A 20,091-nucleotide genomic window follows, 5' to 3' on the forward strand; every position below is an offset into this window, starting at 1 on the left:
GCTGAATCTCTGAAACCAGGAGCCAAAAACCCCCATGTCTTCCTCTCCGTTGCTTGTCAGGTCTTCCATCACAGGGATGCAAAGTGACTAAAATATCCAGTGACACCTAAATTCACTCACCCCACAGAGTAGAAACCAAAATTGATCCATATCACCTAAGTTCACTTCCACCTCATTTCCCCTTTTCTCAACAATAAGGAAGTCACAGAATTTTAGGATGTTAGAACTAGAAATACCATTATAGTAACGAATATGGTGGCTATGATGTTTGAATCCTGATCAAGGTCTAAATTTAATCTCAGAATTGTAACTTTTTTTTTTTTTTTTTTTTTTTTTTTTTTTTTGCTGCATGTGCTTGAAGAACTTACTTCTCTCAGCCTCAGCTTTTCACTTCTAAAATGAAAATACTGTCTCAGAATGCTTGTAGGAGTTAACCCCATGAAAGCTTTGGCACCATGCCTAGTATGCAGCAAATGCACAGTGTGATAGCAGTATTATTATTATCATCTAACTAAAGACTTTACAATTTCCAAGTATCAGAATCATGGTAAAGAAGTCTATGAGTTAGAAACACCTTGTCTGGAATTTACCTCATGTTCAGGTGAACTGGCTCTCTGAGCCCACCCAGTGGTCCTCTCTCCAGTTTTCTTCCCTAGCTGAGCTGGAGGCACACCCTTAGCATATGGAGAAATCTCTTCAGAGACTCCATGGTCCTTGGGGTTGGGACCATTATGGTAAGGGCTGAGTGAAAGCCACTGGAACTCTTCCTTTTATGCCAAAACAGTGACAAAAGGAACACTGTGGTGACCATACTGCATCAAAATAGTTCCCCTTTTGGCATAAGGATATTTTCAGCTCAAAGCACTTGAAAAACAGCAGGCAGAAGAGGGACGTCCTGACTCCTCCTCTTTCTGAAAGCAGGAGATACAGCCTCCAAGTGAAAGATATCCTCTCCACTCCAGGAGGAAACATTCTTATCACCAGAGATGGAGAGTTGAGCCAAGAGAATTCTGTACAGATCTTGTTAAAATAACTTTTAAAAAATTTTCTTTTAGTTGTAAATGGATACAATTAATTTTTTATGTGGTGCTGAGGATCAAACCCAGTGCCTTGTACATGCAAGGCAAGCACTCTGTCACTGAGCCACAATCCCAGCTCTAAAATAACTCTTTTTGTCCTCTGGGCTTCCCAGGTATTCTAGCTCCTCCCCCACTGCCTCTCTGCTCAATCTGGCACAGAATGGCTTGTGTTGTGCTACTTCCCAGGTCTCTGTTTCTCGTGGAGACTCCCAGATACATAGACACATCTGTGGGCTTTTCTGCCATTAGTTTGGTTTATGTTAATTTCATCCTCAGGTCCAGCCACAGGAGTACAGACGTAAACTTTGCCTCCCCTATGACTGTATCTTGGGGGAAACTGTCACGATTTCTTCCACACTGGGCTGGGGATGTGTGCCGCCTCAGAAACACATGCAGTATGCCCAGCCAGTGCCAACTCCACCCTAGTGTTAGAGCCAAACACTATTTGGGACAATGGCAGTGACAGTTACCAGAGGACTGCTGTGTGGGATAGCTGTGGACTCACAAAAGATCCCTTCCTGTTAGTTATGGGGGACAGACATGAACTGGAATAAAACTGAAATTACCCCCCCTTTTAATTATCTATAAAATGAGCTTATAACTTCCTATATTTTCTTTTCCCAAATAGAAAAAGATCCTTCAAATTATGGCAGGAATCAAAGGGAGCCATTTATTGTAGCATTTATTTCACATATAAGTTTTCAAGACATCTAAGTGAACATTAATACAAAACAACAGACAGACATACATTTATACTTGGTCTTGGAACACATTCAGGCAGAGGCGAGGCTTACAGTTACACACGTGACCCAGACACTCCTTCCACTTGGGGCTTCCCCAGGCCCTCCTCATTGGTTTCCTCTGTCCCTGGGCACCAGATCTCACAAAACTGACTTTCTTCACCTGAGCTACCTGCCGGTGGCTATCAGGGTGCCTGGGGGCTGCCTGCCATTGGACCCGAGTGACGTTCCTTCCTTCTTATCTAGCAAGCTCTTTTGCTGTCACAACACCCCTTCCCTGAAGAGGAAGTAGATTCAGCATGGCCCGAGGCTCCCTGCAGTGGGGAGCCAGGCGGGGGGCCTGGCCTGATGCCCTCTTCCATATCTCTACCACACGCCACCCAGCCTCACCAACACAAGGGCCTGAGCAGTCTTGGCAACTGAGTTAAGCTTCTCGAGCAGAGAGAGGCTGTGATTTGTCAAATATCACTCAGTAATGACAATGACAAGACCAAACCTGTCTCTTTTGGTTTCTGGTCTAAAGCTCATTCCATAATGATAGGCTGCCCTGAGCTGCTATATATGTGTGTATGATGTTTTCCTCTTCAAAAAACTAGTATTTCTCTCCAGATAAACAAATTATATCAAAAGTGTAACGAAATCAACAGTAAGAATTAGAGGTATTTGTGGAAGTCAATGCAAGTCCAGGTAGGAATTACGAGTGCAGGTTCTAAATATCTCAGATAAGATATCAGAGAATAAAATCTCTATTTGTTTATACCACTTTCCAAAAATAGGATTGAGACCATTTCCAAAGAAACAGGACAGAATTAAATAAATACAGGTTTAGGCAGTTGGCTCAGTGGACAGTTTTGTTGAGCTTTCCAGCACCCAGGACAAAGAGCGGAAAGGTAGTAAGTTATAAAATCACAGTGTTCATAAGATAAAGCCTGTTTTGTTCTTGCTTAGGATCAGAGCATTTCCTGGTACTATGACCTAAAAAACCCTTTTCCTATGGATCTCTAGAAAGGCAATGTGATGTGGATACAGAAAAACATATTTCTCAAAACGTGATCATCTATTTTAAAGTTCATGCCTTAGCATGAAAAAAAGATAAAATGCAGGGAAACAAGGTGCACTGACCTACAAGGTGGGAGAGGTCTTCTATTTCTTTAGAATGGAGAAGGTCGACAAGATACCACATGCCACACAGCCCATTTACAACTAAGAACATAGGCACGGAACCAATTCCACCTCAGCTCGAGGCCAGCCATTTCTCCACTGCAGATGGAATAGGCCTTGACCCTTTCTGCCCCGGGGAGGTGTGAGAGACAGAGGTACCAAATTTTAGATCTTAGATTTGCAATTTAGAGAAACTCCTCAGTAAGCAACAGTGATTTCCTCCGAGTTACTGACCTTTTGTAATCAGCATGGGAGAGCTGGCATTGCCTCTGCTGCGATACTGTCTCTATCCTAATCTCCTTGAGGACAGGCACCACTTTCCCTTTTTCATTTTGTACCCCTCGCTGCATCTAGAACACAGTCTTATACATAACAGTGCTTAGTAAATACTTATGAGTAAGTCACTACTTTCCTGAATCATGCTTCCCTATAATCATCAACCCTGTGTATGTATTACTAAGTGGTGATTTATATTAATGTGCATTTTCTAGAGTTGAATTCCAGGACGTCTACACTACAAAAGAAGCACAAACCCACTGGCACCACACGCTTCTCACTGTGCCAGGCACAATACCAACATGGAACCACACACACCCTTAGAAGTCTATAGAATCCAGACACCACGGGGGATCCACTACTGAGAGGTGAACAGCCATAACACTTCCAATCAATGTACATCAGAAACGTTTAGCCATGTTTACCTGAGTCACCTGTCTTCCAACAGGCCATACCCTACTCTGGCACCATACACTGAATTTCTTTCTATGGTCTACCCTCCTTGGTACTTTGCTGAACAGGTTTAAAAAGATTCAAACGTACTCAAAAAAGAAAAAGTATTACTTCTAGATATCTTTAAATAAGAGAGCATTTAACAGAGGAAAATTAAAGCAAACTAATGATCTACACACAGCCCTGAATCTGGTTATCTTTCTACTAAACTTGTGACGTCTTGCTCCCCCAAGCAAAGCCACCATGGGTTACCTATATACTAAAGGTATAAATGCCATGGGCCTTGTCCTGGAGCAACTGGTTTTGGAAGATCAAATTCTTGGATTTCTTCTGTAATTCCACATATGAATTTACTGTCCCCCATGTAACCTTTCTACCAGTATTTACTGGGATAGTGGTGTGTGTGTGTGTGTGTGTGTGTGTGTGTGTGTGTGTATGGGGGGTAGATTATCAGATATTTTTTGGACAAATCAGATAAATGAAAAAAAACACACATGGTGTTCTGGATTGGAAGTTTCTATAAATATTCCCACTTTTGCTCAGTGAGCTGTGGAGCTGCATATTTACTCAGGGCTCTACAGATAGGTTCATGACCCTATGAACAGGGACTAGAAGCCTCAGAGCAGAGACTTGGCATGTCTAACAGCCAGCCTGGAAGTGCTGGTCTGGATGGGGGTAGCTCTCTGATCCAAAGCAGCCCTAAGGGGTCCAATGGTCCTAGAAATATTAAATGTTTCAGGTCTCTCTCACTTCTTCCCTATTCCCTTAGAATTTTAGAAACACTAAATGTCTAATATTACACTGACATGTGGGGATGGGAGGTATAAGACAGGCCAACATATCACCAGTCACATTCTAGGTAAGAGCAAGAGGAGTTATCAGGTAGAATTAGAATGTGCCTGAAACCCTAATTTGATGAGATACACCGTAAGCATGCATCCTTTCAATCTTCAGAAGGCATGGTAGTCCAGAAGAGTCAGAAGAGAGCACCCAGAACAATTAAGAGGTAAGTGTAAGACTCAGGAGAAACAGCAAAAGGAACTGGGGTTACTTGCAGCCTGCAAGAGCAGCAGCCACAGGGATTTAAGTCTTCAGGTACAGAAACAGATGATGGGGATCAACTGCTCTCCTCTTGATGGAGGGCAAGGCATTAGTAAAACTATCTCAGTGACAACACAGGGAATCTCCCCTAGCTACCTGGATCAACTTCTTGACACAAAAAAGGTACACCATAATAGGCTTCTGAAGGAAGCTATAAAATCTTCACTCTCCTTTTGTAAATATCTTCACACAGAGATGGATCTGATAGAGTTCTGATCAGACTCCTGAGAGCTCTACCCGTGTGTGAAAATCGGTTATCAAGCTGCATCCAGGATCTTGTGTAGTAGACAACAACAAAAACCTTTCAGCAGTTATCCCCTTGAAAACCACTCTCACCCACATGGAAGGATCTTGAATGTTGCTGAATTTAGCAATCCAAGAGCAGTGGCCTCAACACTGAAGAGAATTTCATTCTAAACTCAGACAATAAATCTTCTCCACTTTATTAAAGGAGAAGTGGAGATACACAGGAAAGGGACAGACTCATCGAGTTAGAGGCAGAGGTGAGAACAAGATGGAAGTCTAGTTTATTTATACTCTCAAGTTTATCTTGGGAATTACACTTTAGAGCTAAGAAAAGATTGCTTCAAGAGTGAGATCAGGGTGAGCTGGCTAAAGGGGCGTGGCAGGAGAGAGGAGCTCCTCATCAAAGAGTCCTCCTGAGCTCCTCGGCCTTCCCCTTCAGGGGGTTCTCCGGCAAATACACAGAGGTTGGGTGTGGCAGAAGCTTTTCTCTCATGTGAACTTCCCGGTGTTTGGTGAGAACAGAACTCTTACTGAAACGTTTTCCACACTGGGCACATCCGTAGGGCTTCTCTCCAGTGTGTATTCTCCGGTGTTCTCGAAATCTTGTGCAGTTATTGAAGCTTTTCTCGCAGTCCACACACTTGTAGGGATTCTCCCCAGTGTGCACCCTGCGGTGGGCACTGAAGTGGGAACTATTGGTGAAGCTTTTCCCACACTCTCCACACTGATAGGGCTTCTCCCCGGTGTGGGTCCGCTGATGGATGATAAGGCTAGAGCTCTGACTGAAGCACTTCCCACACTCTGTGCATCTGTACGGCTTCTCCCCTGTGTGGATTCTCTGGTGGGCTCCAAAATTCGAGGAGTCATTAAAGCTTTTGCCACAGTCAAGACACTTAAAAGGTTTTTCTCCTGTGTGGATTCTTTGATGTCGGATGAGGCTTCTGCTTCTACCAAAGCACTTGCCACAGACACTACACTTGTATGGATTCTCCTTCTGGTGGGGCATCCGGCACATAAGACGAGCACTCCTGCCAAAGCTTTCTCCATACTTGAGCAGTCTGTAAGGTCTCCTCCCCATGAAAGGCCTCTGATGCACCACAGCTTTCCCTAGATCTCTAGGCTGAGGCATCAGCTTTCCCTGTCTAATTCCTTGAAGGCTTTCCCATTGTCTTCCTGAGATGCACTCCCTTTTACGATACTTACTGGAATCAATGTTCTGGGAAATGATTCTTTTAGACTTTTCTATTAATGCTCTGTGAGGTTCTGTGTCCTTATAGATTACCTGTGTTAGGTCCTCCTTGATACTATTTCCAATTTCAAAATCTGAAAAAAAGACAATATAAATTTCACACAAATCCTATGTTAACACAAACAACCTGGCTTGCAAGGTTTGGTGTTTATGATTCCTGTACATTTTGTGGGTCTCAGATCCTGGGACTCTTCCCGGATTTCCTTATCCTGGATTCTCCTTCAGTTCCATAAACAGGCCAGTAACAAACATCTGGTACAGAGTAGGTCTTCAGAAATGTTTTCTGAATATAATTCAATTGAATTATAATCCAAACCATTATTCCCCATGCATGTTCTGATTAACATGGAAGCAACTTGGCTTATCTCCCTGAAGTTCTGTTCTGATTCATCCTGTTTTCATTATTTCAAATCAATACTAAAGTATACTACATTAACCAGTCTTCAGTAGATTCTAGTGACCAAGTCCAAGTTCTTCAAGGGAGTTCTGAATTCAACATCAGCTAATCATGTCCTACTCAAGAGTATTCTTTTTTCTTAGATGGTCTTGTAATTTTGTTTTTCTGTCTATCCCACTGACCACATTAACCAAACCTTAATTCTCAGTGTATAAAGTTGGAATTATTTTCTCCTTACTTTTTCATTTACAACCTACTTTAGTACAAGGCATACCTTGGATCCAGCTTTTCTATGATGTTTTCTGGACAGAGTGTACAACATGGTAAAGTGACACAAGCTTTAGAATCATATAACTCTGGTTCTGATTCCTTCTTGGTCATGTACCAAACATGTGATTTTTGTATTAATTTCTTATTTTGATAAATTTGAACAGAAAATACAGAAAAATAAAGAACAGTATGTATAATGAACTCCCATGAACCTCTTACTTCTTACCTCATCTGCATTGGTGTGGGAAGGAAGATGGTGATTTTAGTTTGACTAAAATTTAGCAGTCAGCAAGAAATACAGTGATGGAGTTCAGGACTAAAATGATTTATTTCTCTCTCATTTTGTTTCTGCCTCTTTTTTCTCATGTACACCACACATGACTGAGATGTTTCTGATTTGAACTTACTGATACACCTCCTTCACCCATTTTCTTTCATGTATAATTCCAAGTTCTTCCCCACAGCATTTCCAGGAATTATAAAACACCATCTGACCCATACAGAAAAAAACAAACCTGAGATCCTAAAGACTGAGTCACTAGAATGAGTGACTAGACTGAGTAGGTGAGTACCTCCTTTGAATGGAAGCACCATGAATACAGGACCTGTTTCATTCATTGCTATTTCCTGAAACAGCACATGGCACTCAAACATTTGTTGAATGAATAAGTGAGCATGAGCCTGTGCCAGATCTGATTTTTCAGTAAGTTGCACCTTCTCCTCTTTTAGACTAGAACCTTAGGAGATCCTTACCATTTGGGCTTTGCAGCAGACCTGGAGGTCTCTGGAATTCTGGCTCTGGTATAATTTCTTCCTCACTCATCCTCTCACTGCCAGAATCTTCTATTACTGCCTCCTGTGAGGTGTCCTCAGGTTCCCAGGCTATAGGTCCTTGGGGTTCCATTTCAACATGCCCTCTTTGTTGCCTTGAGGGTGATGGGACTTCTTCTGGGGGGTTTGTGGAAGGCGCAGATGCTCGAGAATTAATGAGGGCATCCATCTCCTTGTAGAATGCACAGGACTCCAGCACATGGCCATTCTTCACTTTGCGGTAACTCTTCTGCAGGCTTTTGAATTTGGTTCGACACTGTTCTGGTGTCCGCAGGAAGCCACACTCTCGAAGTTGTTCAGCTACAGCCCCATACAACTTGCTCTTCCGATGACAGGCTTGAAGTGCTTCATAAAACCGAGTCTCACGAAGAATATCAAGAAAAGTCTTGGTTTCTTCGTAGCCCCAATGCACACCTGCCATTCAAGATAAAGTTCAGAGATAAGGAGTCTGTAGGCTCTCTATTTCATATACATTACAAAATTTAAGGGTTAAAAAAGAAATGCTATTTGTAGTAGCAACAGGAAATGTGATACGCAGAGGAATATACTTTGCAAGAAATAAGGATGTCTATATAAAAAATGTATAATATATTATTGAAAGACATGAAAGAACTAGAAAAAAATAAGAGAATGTTTCTGAACAAGTGGACTCAAGTTATATAGATATCAGGTCTTAAATGAATCTATGAAGTAAAAATCCCAACAGAGTTTTTTTTCAATGAAATTGATAAACTCATCTTAAAGTTTATCAAATTTGGAAGAATAAAGGTATAGTGTCCCAAATCTGCCACTGCTCTTGAGAGTCAAGAATTTAGCTGTCTGGAAGTATCTTTCCCATGTGATTAAGAACAGGGGACCAGAAACACTCAATAGGAACTTCTCTGATTAGTGGGGTAGAGAAGATAGTACCAGTAACAGTGGTTATCAGTTACACTGTATTTTAGCATTTTCAGAATGCTTTCCTCTCTATATTCCATAGAACCCTGATAACAATGCTGTGAGGTAGTCTTACTTATATAGTATAGATGAGGCAACTGAAGCCCAGTGTGGTTACATGATTCATCTACCATCAAACAGCTGTTAACTGACAGCTTAATTATGTATGTCTCTGTCCCCAAATAATCAACACTAGCTTTCTTTTGCATGGAGCCTCTTTTTTATTTTTTCAATTTTAATATCTCTGAGTTCTTGTATTTAAGATGCATCTCTTATAAACAACATATAAGCTGTTTTTTTAATGTGTGATAATCTTAGTCCTGTAAGTTTGTAATTAATGATACATTTGAATATATATATATATATATATATAATTTTTTGTTTGACTTATCTATTTTGTATTCTTTTTATCTTTCTTGTCTTCTTTTACATTAAGCAAAAAATTCACGTTTTTTCACTCTTGTTAGTTACATATTATTTTACTGGTAATCCTAGGTGGTATAATAATGTATTCTTGACTTATTAGAATCCAATTCTTGGATAATACTAGATCCTTGGACCCCTTGAACTTCATCTGTCTTCCTTCCAAAAGGCCTCAGACACTCAGCATTCATGCTATGTTTTAAACCCCAGGGCTGCTCAGTGCTGTCATTAAGCTGTGCTGGGGGCAGCAATAGACACTGAGGTATTTTCATGGGATTTTTATGGGATTCACATCACAGTGAAAGCAGCAGGATATGTGATAGCACTCTCCAGGTTTAGTGGCTTCACATCTATTCCCTTTTCTACAGACCACACTTCTGTTTTCATAACAGGGAAACGAAATACAATTCTTACCACTCAGGTTTTGAAACAAGACAGGAGCACCCCGAATCTCAGACTTTCGGATAAATTCAATGCCTATTTCATCACCGTCAGATTCTTCTGCAGCTTCCTCCTCCTCTACCAGACTAATATGTTCTCTAGCAGTGATACCAATTCTCTTTAGCCTTGGGAGAGGTATCACCTCCTTTGGCTTATCGGTGGATGAAGCATGGGCAGCAGGATTCAATAAAGCATCCATGTCCTCAAAGAAGGCACACGGTTCTAGAAGGTGGCCATTTCTCACTTTTCGATAGCTTTTCTGAAGACTTTTAAACTTGGTCCGGCACTGTTCTGGTGTTCGGAGGAAGCCACATTCTCGCAGCCATTCAGCCACAGCACCATATACCTGGCTATTTCGGGGACAAGCCTGAAGTGTTTCATAAAAGCGAGACTCCTTGAGAATTGCAAGGAAAGTCTTAGTTTCCTCATAGCTCCAGTGCACACCTGCTATCTTTTCATCTTCTAAACCCCACTGTTGCTGCTCTCTCCATGTTTTCCCTGCATTCCTGGCAGGAATCTGAATAGCATGAACTGACTTTTCCTTGATGCAGTTGCTTCGTAGTATATTCCTTTTATTAGAGGAATGGAGACCTATGGTCCATGGCTCCTTTCTTTGTTCCAATCGGCTTATCTTGTTAGATGTAGACACTGTACTTCCTGTGGTAAGAAAACACATTTCATGGTAGGCACAGATGTCGTTACTGCATGCCTCAATCTTCTGCTATGACATGCCCTCCTGGACTATGTGCTTAGGCCAAAGCCTTGCTCAATGGGGCCAATGCATGCTGTGGTTATTCTCATAAGACTTCTCTGGCATAATCATCTCCTAGTCATCTCATTTTACTTCTTCCATATGTACCACTTCTCCTATCTAGGAATACATTTGAGGTTAAGAAACATATTTTACTACCTTTGATTCCCTCAGTAGTTAGCATTGTGTAAGGTTCAGATTAAGCTCCTAATAGGTATTTGTTACTCACAAATCAACTGCGCTAGCATCTGCAGGGTACACTGTCTCCCTGGGCACCTCAACAAATAGCTATGAGAGATTAGAAGTAAAGATGTTTTGTCAAACTACATTAAAAAGCTACTTACTGATAGTATGATACTGACAAAAACAGAGAGTGCAATAGAATAGAGCCCAACAATAAATTCATTCATGCATGGTCTTTTAACCTTTGACAAGGGTGTCAAGAACCCACCACTGGGAAAGGATAATCTGTTCAATAAACGGTGTTGAAAAAACTGAATATCCAATTGCCAAAGACTGAAACTGTACACCTATTTTACACTACTCACAACAGTTAACTCAAAATGTATTAAAAACTTGAATGTAAGACTTGAAACCATAAAACTCCTCAAAGCAAGCATAGGGAAAAAGCAACTCGACACTGGTCTTGGCAATGACTTTTGGATATGACACTGAAAGAACAGACAACAAAAGCAAAAATAAGCCAGATGTTAAACTAAAAAGCTTTTGTACAGCAAGAGGAAACAGTCGACAAAGTGAAGAGATAAGAAACTACAAGCAAACCATCCATCTGATAAGGGGTTAAAATATAAAATATACTAGAAATCATAAAACTCAATTGCAAAAAAATCCAATGAAAATCATGGACAAAAGACCCAAAAATCTGATTAGATATTTTTCCCAAAGAAATACAAATGGCCAACAGTTCACAAAAAGGTATTCTACATCATTCATCAACAGGGAAAAGAAAATTTAAAAAACGACAATGAGATATCACCTCATACCTGTTAGAATGGCTAACATCAAACCAAATGGCCAACAATTATATGAAAAAAATGTTCAATATCTTTAGCTATCAGGGAAATGCAAATCAAAAGTATACTGAGATTTTGTTTCACTCCAGTTAGAGTGACAATCATCAATAACACAATAACAATAAACGCTGCTGAGGATGCAGGGAAAAGGAACTCCTTACACTGTTGGTAGGAATGAAAACTGGAACCGCCACTATGGAAATCAGTATAAAGGTTCCTAAAAAAGCTAAAAATAGGGCTGGGGATGTAGCTCAGTGGTAAAATGTTTGCCTAGTGCATGCAAGGCTGTGGGTTCAATCCCTGGAACCTCCCCACTGCTCCTCAAAAAAAGTCTAACAATAGAACTACTGTATGATCCAGCTCTTACCACTCTTTGGTATTTACTCAAAAGAACTGAAAGTTAGCATACATAAGAGATATATGCATACCTATATTAACTGCAGCACAATTTATAACAGCCAAGTTATGGAATCAGACTTGTGTCTATCAACAGATAGAAGGACAAAGAAAATGTGGTATATATACAGAATGTAGTTTTATCCAGCCATATAGTATGAAATTACACCATTTGCAGGAAAAGGAATAGAACCAGAGGACATAATTTTGAGCAAAATAAATCAGACTCAGAGAGTAAAGAAAGTCTTGTGTGTTTTCTCTCATATGTGGAAGCTAGAGGGGGAAAAAAAACAGGGAAAAAAAGAAAAAGGATGTCATGAATGTAGAAGAGAGACCACCATTAGGGTGGAGTTGGGGGGATGGGAGAGATATTGGGAGTGAAACTGATCAAATATGTTTTTATGTATATACAAATATTCTATATAGAAACCCAGCATTCTGCATAATTATTATGCACCAACAAAAAATAAAGCATAAAAAGAAAAGATAATAAGTGCTGGACAGGATGTGGAGAGAATGGAACTCCATGCACTATTGGTGGGAATGTGAACTGGTGTCACTGTCACAGGAAACAGTACCGAGAATCCTCAAAAAATTAAAAACTGAATTATCAAGTGAGTCAACAATCCTAATTCTAGGTATATATTTGATAGAAATAAAATTCATATCTTGAGGTATTTGTAGTCTCATGTTCACTGTAGCGTTATTCACTACAGTCAAGACACAGAGGCAACCTAATGTCTGTCAATGGATGAAGAAAATGTGAGAATAAAGGGAAAAAAGATCAATCAATCAATCAAGTAAAGTGTTATTTAGTCACAAAAAGAAAGAAATCCTGTCATCTGTGATACGTTGAAGGGACCTGTAGGGCATTATAATAAAAGAAATAAGCAAAGACAAACATCATATGATCTCATATGGGCATCTAAAAACTTTGGACTCAGAATAAAATGGTAGTTGACAGGGGATTTGGGGTGGGGGAAATGAGATGTTGGTCAAAAGGTATTAACTTCAGTTGTAACATGAGTAAGTTCTAGAGATCTTGTTCTAGAAAGATCTTGTAATTAAGCTTCATGGTCTGAGACACAAAGTACATACATGTTTCTTCAAAAGAGACCAAAATCTACTTTCTATTACTTCACATTTTAAAATTATTGGTAAAAGTATATTTTTCACCAATATTTACTGAAAACAAAATATTTCATTACTTTTGGAGACACTCTGGTAGGGCTAATAGGAAAGACTAGGAAGATTAGGAAGCAAATTGAGTTTACTGCCCTATAATATGGAAGAGATCAACATGTCTTAAATTTGAATCCTAGTCACAGTGCTTACTTACTTTTTATCAGGGTTTATTTTTAATCCTCTAAGTCTCAGTTTCCTATTCAAAGAGGTGCTAGCTTCCTGAAAAGTATCTAATGCCCCCAAGAGGTATGTAAAATTTAGTTATTTTCCATACAACCTGCATAGAAGCTTTACAGAATACTTCTAGAGATTTTGGTACTGGGGATTGAACCTAGGGGTGCTTTACCACTGAACCCAAATCCTCCACTTTTTTTTTTCTTTTGAGATAGTCTTGCTAAATTTCTGAAGTTGGCCTCTAACTTGGGATCCTCCTGCCTCAGCTTCCTGATTCACTGGGATTATAGGCATGCACCACCATGCCCAGCTGGAATTCTCCTACAGATGCAACATCAAGTCAAGCCCTTCTGAAGGAACCCTGCAGATGGAGATCTGCTCTTTATTTTTCACACTAGAGAAGTAGGTATGGGACAACATCAGCATTTGATTAGGCAATGACTTCAAGGCTGGAATGGGAACTGTGGCAGGTGAGTAGGAGCCCTTTCCTCAGATTTGGCCAACTGTTGCTGTACAGGAAAGAGGGCCTGTGATGTCTGATGTTTGAGTTTCCAAGACGCACTGGACAACCATTTTTATAATCTAATTTTAAATGAAAACACGGTGTGGCAATTCACAATAGCTAAATTACGGAATCAACCCAGATGCCCATGAACAGATGAATGGATTAAGAAATTGTGATGTCTATATACACACACACACACACACACACAAAATGGAGTTTTACTCAGTCATAAAAAATAATGAAATTATGGCATTTGCTGGTAAATGAATGAAATTGAAGAATATTATGCTAAGTGAAATTAGCCAAACTCAGAAATTGTAAAGGTCGAAAGTTTTCTCTAATATGCAGGAAGCTAGAGTAAAATAAAGAAAAGGGGGAGAGAGGGATAGGATAACATAAAAAAAAAAAAACCAATCAAACATAAATTAACAGAAGAGCAAAAGAGTCTTTCTGACTTCATCAATCTTTTAGTCTAGTGGATGCAAGTTTACATTTTCTATACTCTGATTGTGACAGTAATATATAATTCTTCTCCTATAATTTAATTACTGTTATATTATTATTATTACTATTGGTAGGAAGAAAAGGGTGAGATAAGAGAACGCAGCTAAGTGATTACACCAGAGAACCCATGGAGCATCTTTAAGGATTAATACATTTTATCACTAGTTGGAATGAATACATAAGAAATCCCCGAGGATTTTTTTTTTTTTTAAATCTATGAAAGGAAAGAATCCTTACCTAGGGAGACCATGGTTCCAACACTCTCTTTCCTGATATCCCTGTAGAGATGTCTGTGAGCAGGAATCTGATGCACACTCTTTTTATAGGAAAAGCCTCTTGTCATCTGGACATCTTTCATTGGTTCCTGTAACAACACTAATACTAGTGACTACCAAGATAACTGCACGGGTTTTCAAAGGATGAAATGATCATGGATGAAGCAGAGAAGGGCCCTAAAGAAGAACTAAAATTAAGGAGCCAAGTGTGTACTGTGTGTCCAGTGAAGCATAACTACGAAAGCTACGAAAAGAATCAGAAAATGAGAGAAGGTAAGAGAGATGATCCAGCAAGGAGTCCCATTACTCGGAAGGCTGAGTCCAATATTTTCTGGAAAAGAAGTCTCTTGGAGAGAGTATAAAAATCTGAGGATACTGAAGCATAGGAAATCATTGTGACTAAACACCCTAGGAAGGAGAAAGGCCAAAGAGGACAATTACAATTTACCTGGGACCCAGCAGACAGATGTGTAGCTGTCACCTCCTGATCTATGGTGTTCCATTCATCAGCAGGGGTAGGAACCCAGGGAGAAGACCGAGCTATACAAATTAAAAGAAACAATTAGTATTCTGGGCTCTGGCCATTTAATTCTTGATGCTTCTCCTTTCAAGAAATGAGAATGATTTAAAACCAACAAGATACAAATCGGTAATTTTTTCAATGAGTTCAGAGCGATGCCTGAAACTATATTATCCTAAAGCTGGGCTCTCAAACTCAAGTGCTTTCAAGAAGTAAGCAGGTAAAGTACACAGGAAAGGGGCCAGGTTGGAGCCATGCATGTGGAACTGGAGAGCACACGCCCTGCTGAAAGGGCATAGTCAATGCCCAGTACCAGCTGCTGCTGCAAGGAGACCATGACTCTAGTAGAGCCAGAACCTCTAATTTTTTGAGAAGCCGGAAATCTGTACTTTCATGAAATCTCAAATTTTAAACCTTAAAGCAAACAACAAAATCCCCAAACAAAAACTCTTTGTAGGTGAAACAAAACAAGTCTGACTCGGTGTGCAAGTTACTGATTTGTGACCATTAGCATAATTTAAGCACCTAAGAATTAATATTGTCATATTTTCCTCAAAGTATGAATATTGTTATAAGAACTCAAAAGCTTGCTCCACTTCTACAGAAGCAAATTAAATAATTTCATTGAAAACATTCTATTCCCTGAAATCCACATGGCTGAAATCATAGATCTTCCTTTAGAATGAATTAACCTTTCTGAGATATCCATCCCAAGATTTCCTTTTTTTTTAATATTTATTTTTTAGGTATACTTGGACACCTTTATTTATTTTTAAGTGGTGCTGAGGATCGAACCCAGGGCCTCACACAGGCTAGACGAGCACTCTGCCGCTAAGCCACAACCCCAGCCCCATCTCTCAAGACTTCTGTCCTCCTATATCCCAGAGTTAGTACTTCAAAAGAACAAGCTAGGGCTGGGGATGTGGCTCAAGCGGTAACGCGCTCGCCTGGCATGCGTGCGACCCGGGTTCGATCCTCAGCACCACATACCAACAAAGATGTTGTGTCCGCCGAGAACTAAAAAATAAATAAAATTCTCTCTCTCTCTCCTCTCTCACTCTCTCTTTAAAAAAAAAAAAAAAAAAAAAAAAGAACAAGCTAATTCCCTTGAGAAATTCCTCATCACCTTGGGATGGTAAAATCCAGAAATACCATAAATAGGTATTTATTTGAATAACTAATTAGATAAAGTCCCTGGGACCATCTAATCCATGTGATCATGAATGCTAATGAACACTCTGGATAATTCAGAACATCCAATCTTTGCAATGCATTCTATCATGGGTAATATGAACTTGGAGAGTGGTACTACCCCAGGTATGGTAGTAGTGAATCTAACCTCTTGATGAAAGGTTGTGTAGGTCCAACAGAGTTGAAGTTTAAGAAAAATTTTGCCATTATGAGAAAGGAAGCTAACGTGTATCAGGCATTATTATGCACTAGCCATTTTACACTGCCTCACATTAAATCTGTGCTAACACCCTTGTTATTTCCCTTTTACATAGGAGAGAAAGGAAAGTTTGAGAAGTGACCTGACCAAGGCCACACAGATAAAAAATGGGAGTCAGGTCTGTCTCTCAAGTCCCAGGTCTTATCCTCTTAGTATTAATGCTCCTTTTCATATCACTTGCTCAAGATCTCACACAAAAAGGGGGCAGAGTCAAGATAAAAACAGAAGACTTTTTTAAGTCCAGTGACCTTTCCATTCTTCTTCTTCTTTTTTTTTTTTTTAGCCTGATATGAAGCCATACTTCAGGAGACGTGGAGAGAACTGGGAAGGCCAGGGTGGTACACCTCCTTGTATCTGACTTGATTCATTCATGTCTAGGGTGGCTATGAACACCAGTGTCCCTTCTTTGTGACATCCTACTATTATCCCTCTCATTGCCATTATGCAAGTCAGTTTTGAAACACTGGACTTGTTTCCCTTTCCACAGAGATTTGCAAGTTATTTATGGTCAGCCAAGAGCAAATACACACACAGGAGGACTGAAAACACAAGCTGACTGCAGAATGGAGATTTCACAAGACTCAAGGCTGGCTGGGCAATGCTAAGGTTCCCCAGTTTTCACCTTTAAGATCTCTCTTTAATGAGGTTGTCTAAGGGCCCAACTCTTGAAGCTAATGAAATCTTTTTCCCAAATATTCAATTCACTCTGAAATCATGTATTGAGCAAGTCAAATATGACTCTGAGCAAGTTACAGTGTCAGGGATGCAGTACATATATATTTGCTTTAGGCATGCTCTGAGTCCTTCTTACTATTCTTCTTCTTTTTTTGTTTTTGTTTTCCTTCTTACCATTCTTGGGTAAGGGCCGATGTGCTCTCTTTTGGTTCAGCTGTTCCTGGTGTCCTGAGTGGAGGCTTCCAGCTTCCTCCCGAGACACTGCCCTGGATTGGGTCTCCACCTGCGCTGGCTGAAAATCTGCTACCTCCCACACTGTTCCAAGTGGGGCTTCCTTCTCAGAGTGGATAGGACTGCTGACCTGAGAAATAAAGTCAATACCATAAAGGAAAAGGGAAGGGAAAGAGGTCCAAATTGGGGCCCAATTCATACACATACACACACACAGATACATATGTATATATATTTTAAATAAAGGACAGAAGATATGAGAAACAATGAAAATTTCATTCCTTTCCCGGTGGAGTCTCTGAGAGTGTTGGTCTCACCACACTGTACAGGAGTTTGGGTAGAAGGAAAATTTTATTGCTACAAAGAGGGGGGAAAATCTGTCAGGAATAAAATACAGAGCAACTTAGTTTCTAGAATAAACATTATTTGAACCCCCTCATGTCTATTAGGTTCAGAACATGAACGTTTTCACTAGTGAACAGAAATCTTTTGCATTACCCACATCAATTTGTCTATTCCAGGTCAACACAGCAACTTGCTGATACTCAGATCTTTACACAACGGAAATACTGTGCAAGGTGAAACTGCAAACCTGGCAAATGATGCAGGATTTCATGAGGTCAATGAAAGGTTGTTGAAAAACAACCAGAAGAGCACGCAGAGCCACAAGAAATGAAGATCTAGGAGTAAGACTGGAGATGAGTGATGGGATCATGGTACTGAAAGCACTCAGTGCTTCAGAAGACACTAGCTGGCATATTAAAGGATTAGAAAATATTCTGGGATAACTCTTTTTTTGGGAGAGGTGCAAAAATAGCATTGTTTAGGATCAAACTGCAAAAGTCAAACCCTATGAAGCATTAACTGTAGTGTTCTCTCATACTTTTGCTGGAAACATTACGCCAAGGATTAAAACATATTTAAGTGCAATGCTTAGTTTCATTTGGAAGATAATATTTTTTTGTTCAAAACTTTTCCCCTTTCTATTTAATATGAAATTCTGATCTTTTAAGTGCATTCCCTTCAAGGCTCTCTTATTAGTAGCACTGAACTTTCCATAATAAGTACTTCTTGCAATGCAATCCTGTCTTTCCCACCCCTTTCTTTCTAAAACACAAACATTTGCAAGATCCTTGCTCACCTGCTGTCTCAGTCTCCCAGTCTCTTTTTCCAAATGGACGACCAGGGCCACCGCCTCTTCTCCACTTTCCGGGTATTGCTTCTGTGCCCAGACCTGAATCTTCTCTGGCAAAATAGTGAGAAACTGCTCAATCACCAGCAGCTCTAGGATCTGCTCTTTGGAACGTATTTCTGGCTTCAACCACCGGCAGCAAAGTTCCCAGAGTTTACTGAAAGCTTCATGGGGCCCAGTCACATCCTCATATGAGAACTGCCTGAAGCATTTGCGAAAGGTCTCACACTCAATGCTCTCTGATCCTCCCAGAATGGGTTCCGACGCCCACTCGGGGTCCTTTTCCACCTTCATGATAAGGCACCCCTCAACCTCCAGGGGCACGTCAATCTCCGAATCCAGGGCCGTAGCCATGCTCCAACGGGGGGGGGGTGGTGTGTCGCGGGGTGGTGTCAACGTCAAGTCTAGCTCCAAGGGGGGGGCCCCAAGAAGCCTCCCTGAGCTCCCTGCCTAATGTTCTAAAGTGTGGGATGGGAGGCAGGTTAAAAAACCAAACCAAACCAACCCCCCTGGCAGTGTCAGCAGAACAGGGCAGTCCTAGGCCCTTGAAAAGTCCCCAAACTCGGCCCCTTCACCAAATAAGAAATGACCCCGTCCGCAATGTGGTTTCCAGGGTGCATTCCTTTCAGTGCAATGTCGAGGACAGGGAGCGAGGCTCAAGGACTGGGAGGAAATCAAGCCGACTGAGGAAAGGATGGGCGGAGGCGGCCGGCCTGGAGGGGGTGTGTCAGCCGCCCCGGGGTCCTGCTCTGGGAGGCGAGGCCCGCGTGGGTGGGGCCGGATGTGCGGGCCCCGCCCGGCCCCAGGTTCCGGCCGGCCTCGGGTCCGGCGGCGCGCCCAGGCCGCAGGTGGCCCACGGGCAGCAGCGGTGTCCGAAACCAGCGCCGGGTTCTTCAGGGCCCGCGGCAGCCCCGGCCGTCCTCGGGAAAAATCGGCAAGTCGAGCAAAGGCCGCAACGCGGTTCCGCCCCGAAGGAATAAAAAGTCGCGGGGCCAAGTCAGGCCTCGCGGGGGGGCGGCTGCCGGCTCCCGGCGCTCGACCTCGTCCGCTCGGCCCGCGGAGAGCGCGGGGGGCGCTGGGAGCCGTCGCCGCGCATGCGCCGCCCGCGACCGCGCGCCGCAGGGGCTTCCTCGCGGCCAGGGGCTGGGGGAAGGGGCTGCGTGGTGTACTCTCGCGAGAGCGCGCAGCGCGGTGTCTGGCGGCCGAGGGACTTAGAAGAGAGGAGGGATGCGCGGGCTGCCGCGGAGGGACACAGCGGGGCTTGAGCTGTCAGTGGGACAGAGACGGCGAAACAGAACAGGGAAGGGGAGCCAGAGTCTTGCCTCTAGGCGGTGGGAGCGGCACCACTAGGGAGAGGGCGCTGCCGCGCAAGGAGGCCCCGTGGAGCGGGGACTCCTTTGTCCGGCGAGGGTCACCGGTCTCGTGGCGGAGGGATCGTGGCCCGTGTGGCTGCGAGTCCCGTGGAGGGAACCTCGGATGGACGGCTGGAGCGTGGGGCGCCCGCTGTGGGGGAACAGCGCCCCCTGCGGGAGGATTGCGCCGTCTTCACCACCCCGGGGCCGCTGGAGGTGTCGCCCTCCGGTTATGGGGATTCTT

General features: G+C 42.0%; 1 protein-coding gene across 1 annotated transcript; it reads right to left on the reverse strand.

The window, feature by feature from the left end:
- Window positions 1–4,621: 4,621 nt before the first annotated feature.
- Zkscan2 (zinc finger with KRAB and SCAN domains 2) lies at window positions 4,622–19,548 on the reverse strand. Its single transcript, XM_026392168.2, has 7 exons — window positions 18,445–19,548; window positions 17,247–17,433; window positions 14,876–14,967; window positions 14,390–14,516; window positions 9,577–10,260; window positions 7,726–8,217; window positions 4,622–6,379 (listed from the first exon to the last, which is right to left on the reverse strand). Exons 1-7 carry the CDS (start codon window positions 18,847–18,849, stop codon window positions 5,457–5,459), a joined length of 2,910 nt encoding a protein of 969 aa, XP_026247953.2. The 5' UTR covers window positions 18,850–19,548; the 3' UTR covers window positions 4,622–5,456.
- Window positions 19,549–20,091: the final 543 nt, after the last annotated feature.

Source organism: Urocitellus parryii, chromosome 9 (assembly GCF_045843805.1).
Source record: "Urocitellus parryii isolate mUroPar1 chromosome 9, mUroPar1.hap1, whole genome shotgun sequence".
Classification (NCBI taxonomy): domain Eukaryota; kingdom Metazoa; phylum Chordata; class Mammalia; order Rodentia; family Sciuridae; genus Urocitellus; species Urocitellus parryii.